The 15,364-nt window shown below is 46.4% G+C and overlaps 1 protein-coding gene across 2 annotated transcripts in view; it reads left to right on the top strand.

Annotated features, from left to right (window-relative positions):
* Window positions 1–15,364, top strand: part of SLC1A3 (solute carrier family 1 member 3) — a 203,383-nt gene that overhangs the window by 177,022 nt on the left and 10,997 nt on the right. For both annotated transcript variants that reach the window (XM_078674953.1, XM_078674954.1), the window contains exons 7-8: window positions 12,902–13,135; window positions 14,335–14,529. In XM_078674953.1, coding sequence (XP_078531079.1) covers window positions 12,902–13,135; window positions 14,335–14,529 — 429 coding nt within the window. The remainder of the gene's footprint in view (window positions 1–12,901; window positions 13,136–14,334; window positions 14,530–15,364) is intronic.

The raw sequence follows: 15,364 nt of genomic DNA, 5'->3' as shown, positions 1-15,364 counted from the left end.
AGGGCAAATGAGATGTTGTACAATAGAATCATCAGAATGCAGGGTCAGGGGGAAAGCGATGGGTCAGGGTTGTCGATAATAGGTGGTGTACATATATCTCCACGGTAGCTGTTCCAAAGACCCCACACTTTACACCATTTCCGAGGACGGCCCCGGGCCAAATATACAGTTTTTTCTCTAAACATGCACCAGTCCATGTTCTCTTTCCACCATTCCACTGTAGGTGGCCTTTGGGAGCCCCACAATTGAGCAATGTCTCGTTTGGCAATCATGTTCCCCAAGGTCGCCCACTGAGTTTGAGCTGCATTGTAATCTGTGGGCTCCCAGACATTCAGTAGGCATCGTCTGGCCTCCGGCAAAAGGGCAATCCCCGTAACATCCTTCATTATATCATGTATTCCACCCCAGAAGGCAGCCACCTCTCGACACTCCCAAATAATATGTAGAAATGTCCCTATCTGCCCACAACCCCGCCTACACAACCCCTCCTCAGAAAAGCCCATATGAACCAAACGTGGGCCCGTGACGTATATCCTATGGAGGATTTTTAGTTGAACAAGTCGGAGTCGAGCTGGAATTGCTACCTCCTTCCGAGAGGAGATTGCCGACTGCCAGTCCTCATCATCCAGCTCTAAACCGTCACGGGTCCACAAATCACAAAGACGTGCTAGGAGGCCTGATCTATCATTTATTAATTTTTTGTAGACTAGAGAGATTGTGCTGTCCGGCACATGGCCGTCCAGCAACCTATATTCTAGCGGGGACGATTCAGGGACCATATCACCTTCCGGGAAAACAGATCGCAGTACGTGACGAACCTGGAGGTATCGGAAGTATTCTGATGCACCTAACTCAAACTCTGACTGTAATGACTCGAACGATTTAACCTGGCCCTTAACCCAGAGGTCTCCCACCTTACTAATACCAATCAGGTCCCATTTATCGAACCCCTTGGTATTCCACAGTTTACCGAGTTTATCAGTTTCAAAAAGCGGGGTTGCTCGAGTCAAGCGATCTTTCCACCCCATGGAACTATTCGTGTCCCGCCACAGGCGTACAGCTGTCCTGGTGGGTCCCGACAATTCCTTAATTACCGAGTAGGAATACAGCGCTCTATAATAATTACCCCCAGGTAACAACCACCTATCCATGGCAAAGGCAGGGTTCAATTCTGGACCATATAGACTATGGTTTATCGCACTCAGTTGGGACGCCCAATAGTAACGTTTTATATCGGGGAGAGCGATACCTCCATCATACCACGGGAGTGTTAATTTAGCTAGTGCGATACGTGGTCTCCCGTCCCATATCAATTTCCTCTGAAGATCTTCAATGGCCCGGAAATAGCTAGCCGGTACTACATCAAGAGCGTTTTGGAGAGCATAAAGAAAACGAGGCAGCGACATCATTTTGAAGAGAGCCGCACGACCAAGCGGGGACAGCGGCAGCTTACGCCACCCCGCGACATCTTGCTTTAATCGAGACAGCGGCGGGAGGAGATTTTGCTCATATCGAAGTACGGGGTCCAATGTTATGTAAATACCGAGGTATTTAAACCCCAATTGTGCGATGTGGATGGGACAGTTGTTCGGAAGATGAGGAGCGTTGCCGGAAAGGACACATAGATAGGATTTCAACCAGTTGATAGTAAGACCAGAATTCCTACCAAATGAGGTCAAGACATCACACAAAACCATCAGTGATTTCCGGGGCGACGTCAAATACAATAAGATATCATCCGCATAGAGCGAGATGCGATCTTCAGACTCCGAAGACCACCGAATGCCCTTCATCGAGGGTTCCCATCGATTCCACGCTGCAAGGGGCTCAAGGGCCAGGGCGAACAGGAGGGGCGACAAAGGACATCCCTGACGAGTTCCCCTCCCAAGACTAAACGGAGCAGAGACTCAGCCATTAACAACAATCTGTGCAAGGGGGTCCTCATAGAGGAGTCTCACCCAACCGATAAAGCCAGGACCGAACCCAAATTTAGCCAAAGCAGCCCACAAATAAGGCCACTCCACCGTATCGAACGCCATCGTGGCATCCAGCGACGCCAAGATGGCCGGCTACCGCAACATTGCAGCTCTCGCGAGAACTCCGTTCACATGTCGGAGATTAAGGGCAGTATTCCTGTGCGGGATGAAGCCGGATTGATCCGATGTATCAGCTCACTTATAACAGTGATCAATCGGTTAGCCAACACTTTCGCAAGAATCTTAGGTTCGGCATTGAGAAGAGAAATAGGTCGGTACGACGCACATCGATCACGCGGTTTCCCCTCCTTGTGAATCACCACAATAGTCGCCAAACGCTGATCGCGGGGAAGAGAGCCACACTCCCGAGACTCCAAGAACATGTCTCGTAGATAAGGCGCCATCTTCTCTGGCCGTACCTTATAGAGCTCAATAGGCAAGCCATTGGGAGGGACCCATCGCTTTCCCCGATCGCAGCGAACGGATAGCAATAGCCACCTCGTCAGTCGTTATTGCAGCGTCCATATGCTCCCTATCAATATCAGAGAGACGTGGTAAAGCGATATCTCACAACAATAGTTGCGAGTCCTCCTCTGGTCTGTCTGACACAGAGGAGTACACTGACCGGAAGTGCTCCACAAAACACCAAGCAATCACCCCAGGATCGGTGACCCGAGGGCCATCAGCCAGCTCGATCACAGGCACCACTCGATTAGCTCTATCTTTCTTGTCCAGCCATGCAATCAATTTACCAGCCGTATCATCCACATCATACAAACGTCCCTGCTGCTCCCTACTCATGACCTTCGCCGCATCAGTAACCAAAGCCCTGTATTCAAGTTGTTTAAGCCGTAGCATATGCGTCGCAATACGGGTGACCCCCCCGTTCCAAGCCAAGCTCCAAGTCCGCTATCTCCGTCTCGATCCTAACGACCTCCTCATCACGTCATTTCTTAACGGCCGCTATCAACGATAGGGCCTGACCCCTGAGGACGGTCTTAAAAGCCTCCCAAAGCGACACGGCAGACGAAACTGAGCCCTCATTTTCCAATAAATACAGATCTATGGCTTTTATCAGGGCAACACGAGTTTTAGGGTTGCAGAGATACCAAGGGTTAATCGGGGCGACCCGTCCCTCGGATCCCGGGCCTAACTCCCCCCGGAGCCACAGTGGGGAGTGGTCTGAAATTCCCCGAGCTAAATGTCTGGCATCAGTGATGGGGAGGGCCTGTGCAGACGGCACCAATATATAGTCAATCCTAGAGAGACTACCGTGAGCACCCGATAGAAACGTATACTGCTTCTGAGTGGGGTGCAACAACCTCCAACAATCAACCAGTCCCAGAGTGTCAAGGAAATCACGAAGCCAGTTCTGCCCTTCCCTCAGGACCTGGGAGGATGTCATTCTTCCAGACCGGATCCCACTGCATAAAAATCACCTCCTAATATCAGAGACCCCTCGGGGAGAGCGAGAATAACTCTCCCCAAGTCTGCAAAGGTGTTGGATTGCAAGCCAGGGGGGACATACACGGAAACCAGGGAAAGAGTCCGGCCCTCCCACCTACCCGTGAGAGCGACATAGAGCCCCCGATCATCTAAGACTGTAGAGTCCATCTCAAACAGGAGAGAGCTTTCAATGAGGACACCGACTCCCCTGGAACCAGAAGAAAACCCGGAGTGGGCGACCAAATGGTAACCCCTCCTGTTGAGAGCGTGACAAGTATTACCAATCAAGTGCGTTTCTTGAAGAAGGACCACATCTGGAGAGAAACGCTTCAACATCTGCAACACCACCCCACGTTTTATCCTATCCCCGAGCCCATTCACATTCCAACTTATCAATTTCAGCCCTCTACCCCTCATCCATAAAAAGAAAGAGGATCCAACCCCTAACAGAGCCCGGCACTTCGATCAAATAATCTACGGATACATCGCCTTGCAAAAAAACGAACACACACCCCAGCAAACTCCCCGACCCCTCCCCCCAACATCCCGTTACAGACCCCCCCACCCTGCACCCCTGCTCAAGACTAAATAGCCCCCCAACTTGCAGTGTGCCTGTCGCCCCCACATCTAACTAAGCTACAAAAAGAAAACTCAGAGAAGGAAAAGGACCCAACCAATGGCCCCACAACCCCCCCAATGTCTCATTGATCAATTGTCAGGATTATCGAACCACAATTTGAGGCCAACAACAGACCTCCGAATACCAAGCAGCTGGAGTTTATTCCTGTTCCGTAGGTCCACCTTCCGCCCCGCCAGACTGTCCCTCCGGTAGACATTGCTTCGGCAGAGCGTCCAACCAGTCAGACACCACTTCTGGATTGTCAAAAAAATAAGTCCGCTCTGAATGTTCGATTCGTTGTTTGGCTGGGAAAAGCATGGTGTACTTGAGACCCATGTCGCGCAGTCGTCTTTTCACCCCCAGAAATCCAAGTCTTTGTTTCTGGACCGATTGAGTGAAGTCCGGGTAAAAACTGATAGTAGCATTCTCGAACTTTGTGGGGCCATTCATCCGGGAGGCCTGCAGGATAGCGTCTCTATCCCGAAAGTCTCGCAATGATAGGCCCCGGTGGCGCACCCAGATTCGGCCTACTGCCCGGAATTCGGTGGGCTCGTTCAACCATAAAGAACTTACTCAGTCCCTTAGGTGCAAGGTGGTTAATGATGAGATCCTCCACAAATAGTTCCACCGATGGTTCTGTGGCTTTCTCCGGAACCCCAATAATACGAACATTGTTCCGCCTGGCCCTCCCTTCATAGTCATCCAGTCGACGTGTGAGAGTGACACTGGCAGTTCTCAAGCGTCCGACTTCAGTCTGTAGATCAGCGACATCACCCGTCAGGCTGGAAGTCTTAAGATCCAGAGACTTGACTTTTTCATTAGTTTTCGCCAAGTCTGTACGGATCAAATTGACGTCAATCGCCACGGTATCCAATTTATGATCGAGAGTCGCTATTTGTTGTCCCAACATGGACTTGATCCCCTCGATCGCCGCCATTACATCTTGTAAGGTCAGCTCCGCCGCCGTAGTCGGGGGTCTTTTAAGTCTTCTTGTGATCTACCCGATCCACCGGGGGAACCCTTAACTTGGGCATAGCGGTTCATACTATTAGTCTGTGCATAGCCGCCTCGCCTAGTGGTCTTAAGTTTCTGTGTGGCCCCCTCCGGTTTCCCGGTCATATCGGGCGAAAGTCGGATCCGGGCCGATAAGGCAATGTAGAAAGATGGCAGTCCTAGTCCCACCTCGGGCCAAAGGGATCACAACTGGAGGGCACAGGCCAGATGTTCTTACAGAGCAGCATGGTGATGAAGGGTAAAACTCGTGTGTAACACTGGGCGGCAATACTAGGGGATTGGGGTGGTCCCTCACCAGTCACAGGTCTTCCCCGGAACAAAATCGAAAGTGAAAGTAACCAGACCGGACGGCCCAGTCTCTGCCAGCCGATGTTATTCAATTACTGCTCGGGTACCGTGCCAACTCCACAGCCAGGCTTCACGCCAACGTAGGCCTCAATCTTTGAAGCTCCATTACACCGGTTCTCGGGGTCCGATTCAGGATCTGAAAACGAAGTTCGCCTCACTCGCGGTTCGCCTTCACGGAAACGTCAATGAGGAACAGGATAATTGACAGGATAAATACGGGAGGTTACGAGGGTCTCTGGAGCCCTAAGCTCACGCGGCCATCTTGGTTGCGCGCGAAGTTCCTACCCCCTAAATTCACATTATTATGTATATTTTGTTGTGTATAGTAGCAACATTCATACTTGCGAATGCTTCAAAGAGCTTGTTTGAGGCACTGTACAAACACAGGCATGCTAAAAAAAAGAGTTCAGAGAACAGAAACGAAACCATCACATCCGTGAACACACAAATACTTATGCTGCATATATATTCAAAGTCATAAGGCCTGGGTGGTAAGAAGAGTAGAATAAGGTCCTTGAAGGAACATTTCAATGTAAAACTCGCTCGAAATGGGAAATTAACTTGGTTAGCAATACATGAACATTTTGCGCGCGCTGTCTGCCGCACGTTACAACCACTACAACATTATGCTTTTCAGGGCAGGGGGCCGGGCCGGGCAGGGCCTTTAACTTAACCCTGGCCCTAAATTATAATGTGTACTCCGGCAGCTGCTGGCTGCTACTGGGCCAGGGCGGGTTCTGCAGGGCATCCATGGAATCTTGTGGAGTCGGAGCTACCGCCAAGCTTAAAAAATGAAAAAGTAGCATTGGTAGGGCAATGGCATACTTACGGTTAACTCGTGGTGGGGGCTGTAGTATAGCAGGCCACAGGCCTGCTGTGCCTCTGCTCCACAACTACCGTCAGGCTGACTTTTACTCGTGGGTGGGGTGCGGCCACACGAGTCACGTGACAATCTGAAAAAAATCTGCGCATGCTGCCTGGCGCACGGAGCCCCCAGAAACAAATCTATCCAGATTACAGTCCATCAATGTTCCAACTTCCGCCTACCGGCAACACTAACTTAACCAAGGGACGCGTCCGGCATCATGTAATACGAATCTGGGCTTAGGGAGCTCTCACAGCTGCAACACTCTTCACCAGGACTCTGTCAGGGGACGAGTCACGAGAAGAACAACACTCTGCGTCTGCGCAATAAAGCAGTCTTGCCAGACTTATCATTAATGCCAATATGTGATATGCAGACGCCTCTGCATGTAGACCCGGCCCTGATAAGTAAGTGCCGATGCTAAGCACCGGAAAGCACCGGCACAAATAGTTGCATTCATCACTGGATCCGTTAGTCTGCAGGGAATTTGTTATGGGAGTCAGACAACTGAATCAGATGGGGTAATCACATTTTCCTAGTTACTTACGTTGAATAAAGCTTAAGGCCTGTCCTCTAGGACCGAACCCCTTGTCTGCTGCTGCTTCTTCTTGTGTGTGGGGTTGGCTTGAAATAGACAGTCATGATTGTGATGGTCCAGTGTGTGTCTTATCACTTGCCTCTGCTGAGTCAAATGGCAACCCTCCCTGGGGTTGGTGGTCTGCAGGTACCATTCTGTTGTGGTCAAACACCTTGGTCATGGGAGGGGCCAAAGAAACCAAATCTTACAATTCCACATCTCAAAAGCCAAAAGGAAATTAAGAACCGAAAGGAATCGAGCACTCCGTCAATCAAGAAAGTCCCCCAGCAGCAAAACCTATTTTATTAACTATAAGCAAGCTCAAGCCGCCTTCAGAATCGCCACACAAAAGGAAAAACGAGTGGCATCGGATCAATTCTGGATGAAGCTTATCCACGAAAGTAAAAATCCTAACCCAAAGCAATTCTGGTCTCTCGTAAATAGGAGTAATCAAAGTGCAAGTGGATACGGCAGCGCAAACATCAGCGAAGCAGTTTGGTGCAAGTTTTTATCTTTGCACTTCAGAGTCACCAACACAAACGAAGCTTGCACCGACTCTGCCGGCCCTGTCAACTCCACGAGATTTCTTCTGGGACTGGAGAGTTTGAGGCGGGCTTCCCCTGCAGCAATTCCATCTGAAGATCTGACACACAAGGAACTATCGAGTGACACTGCACTGGAGCCTACGGTGTCGCTGGTCGCCTTAAAAAATAAGATCTCAAGCTGCATAAGGAAAGCCAGAGCCGATGGAGCCCCAGGCCCAAACGGTCTCCCCCAAGCTATGTTTAAATCTGACATCAGCCTATGGTCAGAATACTTGACCCCTTTATTTCTCTACTGCAGTTTAAACAACACGGTCCCAGAATCCTGGCGTGGCACAGTTATCCATCCAATCCACAAAGGCGGGAAGAGAAATGAGCCAAAAAATTAACGAATGGTAGCGCTTCTTGATGTGGAGTCGAAGTACTACGCAAATATTCTACTGGAGGAGCTACAGGCTTGGACCGAATCAACTGCACTCCTTCCTTTCAATCAGACGGGCTTTGTGGCTAATACCGGTACCACAACCAATTTGCTAGCGCTAACCGTCTTGCTGGATAAAGCAACCTACCAACATATCCCGCTGCACTGCTGCTTTGTAGACTTCAAAGCAGCCTTTGATTGTGTGCCTAGGGGCCTGTTATGGCAGAAACTACAATCGTGGGGCATCCCGCAGTCTCTCCTTCAGGCGATAATTCAACTCCACACTGAAACGTGGATAAGAATTAAGCTAGGCGAAGGCAGCCATGTCTCCAGGAAGATACAAACCGAAACCGGCGTCAAACAAGGGTGCGTATTGGCCCCACTTCTCTTCAACTTGTTTATATCTGATCTTTCTCCAGTTCTCAACAGTGTAAACTGCCACCCTCCTCAACTTGATGGGACTCGCATCACTAACTTGCTTTATGCCGACGATCTGGTGCTTTTAAGCCACACAAAAGTGGGTCTCCAGAGATTGCTGGATGACTTGCTACCCTATACGACAAGTAATCATCTAGAGCTCAACTTGTCAAAAACCAAAACCATCTCTTTTGGGAAGCAAAAAAAATCAACAGAAAGGTGGTATTTCAGCAAAACAAAGTTAGACTCAACCCACAGCTACAAATACCTGGGCATCTATCTGGATAGAAGAGGCTACTTTATCAAGCACAAAGAAGCCTTAAAAATGAAAGCTCTGTCACTAGAGGTGGTTGCTGCAAAGCTGGCAAAACAGCTACTAGGTCCCAGCTTAATACCTATGCTGAAAGTAATGAAAACCAAAGTAATCAACTCCCTGACCTATGGCCACGAAATCACCAAAGGCGCAACCAGAACTCTATCAAACAAGTTAATAACAAAAATCTTCAAAAGAGCATTTGGGTTGCCAAAATCTGCCTCGCCAGCTCAAGTGAGACTTGAATTGGGTCTCCAAGACCAGCATGGAGTGGAGGCAGGTGCATTCATCAAACTGTGCCATAGTCTGCGCCATGCCGAGGTGGGTTCCTTGAAGGCCCGACTCTGGCAGGAAATACAGCATAAACAGACCAGCTACAAGCATCGGCAACTCCTGGACCACAGCCTACAGCTATTAGGCGCAAAAGATCTCTGGGACATAAATCCATCTGTCCCGGTGCTAAAGTCTGCTATCAAAAAATCTGTTAGATTGTGGTCCTTCCACTCTGATAGGGCGATCCTTTCAAAGAGGAGACATGCCTGGGCTGTAATCGCCAATCTTAAAGTGGGTGTTCCGCCGCTCTACATGTCAAGCACATACGCACTTTATTCGAAACGCAAGTTTTTAGCCCTGAGGATGGGAGAATGGCCCTTTCTGAAGAACCTCCCGGAATGGCGGCGGCCGAGTAGTTGCACGAAATGCAGATTGTGCGGCTACCATTCAGAATCAATTGAACATATCGTCTGTGCATGCCCTGCACTGCTCACAGCCAGACGGTCACTGTTGCGAGGCCAATGTATCCCGTTGGAAGTTCGATCTTGCCGCCAGGCAATAATGGCCGCTCTCGACCCTGACAACATCAAGCTAAACATTGGGCTTTCAAAATTTGTCCATAAAGCGATAAAATCCCTCGAAGCCACTCTCCAACCCAAAGTTTCCTCATTATAGCAGACGGTGGTGTTAACAGACACAATATCAGAACCAGTCTACAAATAATCCAGATTTAAGTACTGTACCGGAACACTACTAGAACTCATTGGCCCCCTGAATCCCAAGTTATTTTAAATTAACTGTTTTAAACTCATTTAATCAGATTTATTTTTACTAATTTTCTTGTCATGTTGCAATTGTAAATGGTTTTTTTAACCAATCAATAAAGAAAGACGTCATCAGTTGGTCATGGGAGTTGTTGGTGATGCACCTACTAAATGTATTTCCCATGTGTTGACTTTCCATGATATTTACATCCTGTCCTCTGGGTGTGAAAACATTTGTTGCTCCTTGATCTTTTATAATCAAAAAGCAACTATGCTATGCTTGGCATAGCCAGCCATGGATGTGAAGATTCTCTGAGTGCACTCGAACTTGCCCCCTGTTAGCCCAGTGGACGTGTTCTTTGGAGCAGAAATACTTCTTTTGTGGTCAGTAACCTTTGTCAGGGCAAGCCTGGTGCCCTTGGCGTACTGCAAGCACTACCCACACTCTTAACCTTGATCCAGTGCTTAAACGTTGTCCTCTGTGTATGCAGCCACTGAGTGATTCTTGTTCTGGTGTCCAGAACTCGCATAGCATAGTCAAATCTGTGAAGGTTCTCCTATCGGTACAGCAGAGTTGAATGATGTAAGCATGCTCTTTATGTGACTTTACATGATATAGTACTCCTGGGATAGTGTTTTTCTTAGCTGCTTTCTGGTGGGTAAAGCAGAATGAAGAGTAGTTTTGGTACAGTCTTGGTCAGATTACATTTACATACCCCATCGCTTCACAGGATGTCTATCAGCTCATCCCTGATAGGTGCTATGGGAGTTTGCCCAACAATGTGATTGTCCCCCCCATGACAAATTTGGTTTCGCCTATTTTGCATTATTCTTACAGATCTGTAGGGAGTGAGATAGGTGTAGCTTTTTAAAGGCTCTAGACCTGTGCTTGGCTGGAGTTGGATGAATAATGTTTATCGTGAAATGTCCTTGCTGTTAGCTTAGACCATGACAGTATAAACAGTTGATTGGTAGACCCAGTTTGTGTATGAGGACTTCTAAATGATTGGTTTGTGGATTCCTGGCCACCCCATACCAAAGTCCCAATTATGAGACAAGTGTAACTCCACTACACTCCGACTGAGCACAGCTAGCTCAGTGTTTCTCAGGAACACCCGGGCAAATTTTACGAGCAGGAAAATCGGGCTGGTAACATCACAGGAGTATGGTTCAGGGAACTGTGGGCACAAGCGCAGTCCAGCTGCTACCCAACCTTCTTATATATCATGGGTGAAGCATGGTTGAGTGCCCCCTGCAGCTTTCCTCACTCTAGACACCCTTGTCATCTTCTGCCCACACCCAACCCACAGTGATCCCCCAGCACCTATTTACTGTCTCTTCAAAGCAAAAGGTAAACAGGAGTGGGAAACGGCCTGTTATTCTTGCAAGAATGAGGACCCACATGCATTTTTTACCTGGTAAAGTTTTACTCACATTCTGGACAGAATAACTCAGGATAGCCAGATTTATGTGTGGGATATGGGCTGGCTTTGGTATTTCCTGCCACATAGTATTCCAGCACCTACATCCTAATCTTGGCCTTGGTAGTTATATTTCTTATATCCTTGCTTCCCTCAGTAGCTGCTAACCTTGGCTTCCATTGTAAGAGTGTTTGTGGTTAGGTTTTACTGCATCACATAGGAGAAGAAATTGCACACTCTATTGCAGTGACTGGCGGAATTCTCTGTATCAGGTTGGTTTGGTTTGTTGTGCTGGTCCGATTGGTTAAGCGGTGTCACATGCAGGGACTCATTTAGCACTCTGCAGTCTGCTCCATGTTTCTAGACTTGGCAAGGTACGGTGTTCAAGGTGTGAGAAACAAATGGCTTAGGCGTTAAATGGAGTTTCTGATTCAGTGCAAGTTGATGTACCATTGGTTTTGCTTTGTGTCCCACACGGCTATGTGTGGTATGTGGACTAGTGGCATGATGGATCTTTGCAATATATCAAGTGCTGCCCATTCCCTTGCATGTCTTTGACACCTGGATATTTTGTTCAGACACAGGGATTTTTTGGTGGCTGTTTGCAAGGGGACTATCTTTGATTTGAGCACTTGCCATTATGGCTGTGCCCAAATGTCACAGCCAGTATGTGGGGGAGTCTTGCTCCATAGCATGGGAGAGTATTGATACTTGGGTTGGCTTTGTGGTAGAAATCTTTCTCCGGGATTGCAGGAGAGTGTGTATTCTGCAGTCTGAAACAAGTTTGAATAAACATGTGTATTATCAACCTGCAATCACAGAGATTCTCCACGAAAACCAAACTGATTCTGAAAGTGCATTAATTACAATGCATCATCCAAAGCATTTTCCTCTCATGGAATGGTGAGAGAAATATAGACACATAACTTGGGAAACAGACGGCTCACGTATTATGGAAGTGAGTAGGATGTTCCATCTTTCAGGCAGGCCAACATTAACTCAAAGATTCCATCTAAGATCAAGGAAAGTACATGATATTTATAACTCAGTATACTATCTATGTCCAAGTTGGTTGACAGGCACTGGGGTCCTCACAAATGATGTCCAAAATTAAAAATCTTGGTGGAAACTATGCCTTTAGCTAATTACGCGATTAAGAAGCTTACATACTACTGAGCGTTGCTTTTGCATCATCCTGTGAATATGAGATTTTATTTTACAAAGTATAAGATGTTTATACAACATCTACTTATTACAGCTAAGCAGATGATTCTGAGGCATTGGATTTGTTACATCTCTTTAAATATACGAGAGGTAAGAGCATGTATATTGTGAGTTTTTCAAAGCAAGAGCAAAATGTATGGCTCAGTTAGAATGGCAGATCGTGGTGGTAATCACTATCTAATGATTTGATAAGTGTCTTTGGGGCACTATTCACATCAGTGTCCACATCTATAAGGTGGCCGAGTGGCTGGTGGGATTGTAGTTGTGTTAGACGGTGGAATCCTGCACAACGGGGTCACTCTGTGAAGAGCAGTGGGAAAAAATCACCTTCCCCTTTTTTCTCTCTTTGAAATAAACTATATACTATATACCATATAATAAAATGTGAAAACATTTGAATGAAATTACATTTAAGCTATAGGCATTGACAAATTATATGCACTTTTCTAATTAGATTGTAGCCTGGACAGGGGCAAGCAGACAAACTAATCTAGGTCAGTGCTGATTACTGAGCAGTAGGGTTTGCTATGTGCATATTTTTAATATACATTGAACCTACTTGTTTACACTATGTTCATGATTCATGGTGCTTCCTTGATTTTTGTCTGATTTATTGGGGCGCTGCGGCCTTCTTCAGAGATTTGCATGCCCCATTGACATTGCCTTTTGATTTGCTTGTAGGTATGCACCCATTGGGATCCTCTTCTTGATTGCTGGGAAGATTGCTGAGATGGAGGATATGGGTGTGGTCGGTGGGCAGCTGGGCATGTACACTATCACAGTCATAATTGGTTTACTCATCCATGCCGTCATTGTCCTTCCCCTGCTCTACTTCGCGGTGACACGGAAGAACCCTTGGGTGTTTATTGGAGGAATCCTTCAGGCTCTGATAACAGCCCTTGGTACATCTTCTAGGTAAGAATAAAGTAGTTGCATCTAATTCATGAATGAAATTTATTTAGTTTACCAGGTGCACTGTCATAACTTTTATTATGTTTGGATGTCCAAGCAGGTGTGGTGTGGGCATGTCTCTTTTCAGTTTCAGATTTTAACTCTAGGAAACCCATGATAGTAAGTCAATGACACTACAAACCATCACTTACACTGTGATCTTTTTTTCCTTTCGACTGTGAACCTCCCTGCTTTGTTTTTTCACCTGCTGCATTATCTACAAGGCAGCCACGACAATTTATCTTCAGAAAAATCCTCAGGCAGTGACAGCATGTACCGCTCCCCATGCAGCAACACAACATCCTGGATGTGCACAGCTGCATAGCGTATCACAGTTGTAGTTTGCATCAGTGGATCGAAGGGATCTATATGAAAGCGGAAATGCTTTGCTAAAGTACTGCTAAAAGATCAATATAAAATTTGCAATTCATAATGTAATATGTATAATGTTACCATACTTTGTTTGTCTGTCTGATTGGCATGTCTTTCACATGTCAGTGTGAAAAAAACACTTTTAGGTTTTCTTAAAAGACCCCTCACCCACTAACCAAGTTGGTGGCATGCTTCATCATTTGGGTCTCACCCGAGATACCTAGCGCATCAAGGGTGGGCAACAATGCCTGATTACAGCGGAGTGGTTTTTGGGGAGTGTTTCTCAAGTGAAGAAAAGGTGAGTTAAAATTGACTCCAGGTTACCAGTCAGTGATGTATGTTTACTAGTAGTAACCTTGGACAAAGATTAAAAGCAGTGGTGGAAGTGCTCAGAGAAGGCAATGAACTCTCACATTCTCATTTTCGGTCGGAGTGCATCCACCACCGCTTTTAATCTATGATCACAGTCTGCACATATACTGCTTTTATGTGCAGACTGTGATAAAAAAAACGTATAGATTTTGTGGGGGAAAGGGCCAGGAAACATTTCAATTAATAAACTGATTTTGTGCCATTTTTAATTATGTCTTTTTTTATTGTGGTGTTTTTATTAACATCATAGCACCCAATTTCTTTCATTAAGTGTGTTTTAAATAGTTTGAATCTTTAATATCTAATCATGCAAGTAATTGTAAGTGAAAGCCTTTTCTCTCTTTACATTTTTGCTATTTTAATGTAAATGTTGCTGTGATTACCTGCATGTCTCATGTATTGTTTCTGCTCCTCTTCAGCTCTGCCACCTTACCCATCACGTTTAAGTGCTTGGAAGAGAACAACGGAGTCGATAAGCGCGTCACCAGATTTGTCCTGCCAGTAGGTGCTACAATTAACATGGATGGTACCGCTCTGTATGAGGCCTTGGCTGCTATTTTCATCGCTCAAGTAAACAACTACGATCTGAATTTTGGACAGATCATTACAATCAGGTAATATAACCCTGCATTACACTCTTTGTCTATATGATACAAATTTGTATTGCTGGTAGAGGTGAACCGCGTTCAGCCGCGGTCCGTGCGGGTAACATCGGTGGGGCTGTGTGGCCGCAGTGGGGGGATTTCGAGGGACGATGCAAAGGGAAAATTAATTACTTATTTAATTTTCCCTCTGCATTGGCCCTCGAAATCCCCCACCCCACGCCGCCCCACCACCCGACAGCTGTTACCTGCATGGACCACGGCTGCCCGTGTTTGACAACCAACACTACAATTGTCAAAACAAATTTACCATTTCTTAACCTTTCCTGACCTGGATCATTGCCTGCAATGATACTGGCAGATCTGTACTATGTCCTTCCTTACTGAAAAAGTACTAAGAGAAGCCTGAAGGTTCCAACATATTGTTTGATAAAAAATTAAACTATAGGTTGAAGTCTATATTCATCTGTTCCTGTTTACAAAGCCTATCAGAATAAACTTAAAATACATTTGTTTTCTCTTCTATTCATCTGTCTCATAATGCGTCTATTCAAACCATACATGCATTAGTGTATTATTTCCCAGATATTTCCTTTTGCCTGTTGTGAATTTTATGTATGGAATTTGAAAGGTTGCTATTCATCATGTTTATATGTTAGAGTCGAGTCACAAACCGATTGCTAAATCAGGTTTGTGCCTAGATTTGGGTGTAGATCTATGACTTTTTGGAATTATACCTTCGTGCACAAAGATAAGAAGAATTACAAATATACAAATCATATCTATGGAGAACTCCAATGCCATTGGCAATTGATAATCCATTCTTGTGACCAGAGCTTGCATGACA

Source organism: Lissotriton helveticus, chromosome 2_1 (assembly GCF_964261635.1).
Source record: "Lissotriton helveticus chromosome 2_1, aLisHel1.1, whole genome shotgun sequence".
Classification (NCBI taxonomy): Eukaryota; Metazoa; Chordata; class Amphibia; order Caudata; family Salamandridae; genus Lissotriton; species Lissotriton helveticus.
Note: the sequence above shows the minus strand (reverse complement) of the source record. Positions and strands in the feature narration are given on the sequence as shown.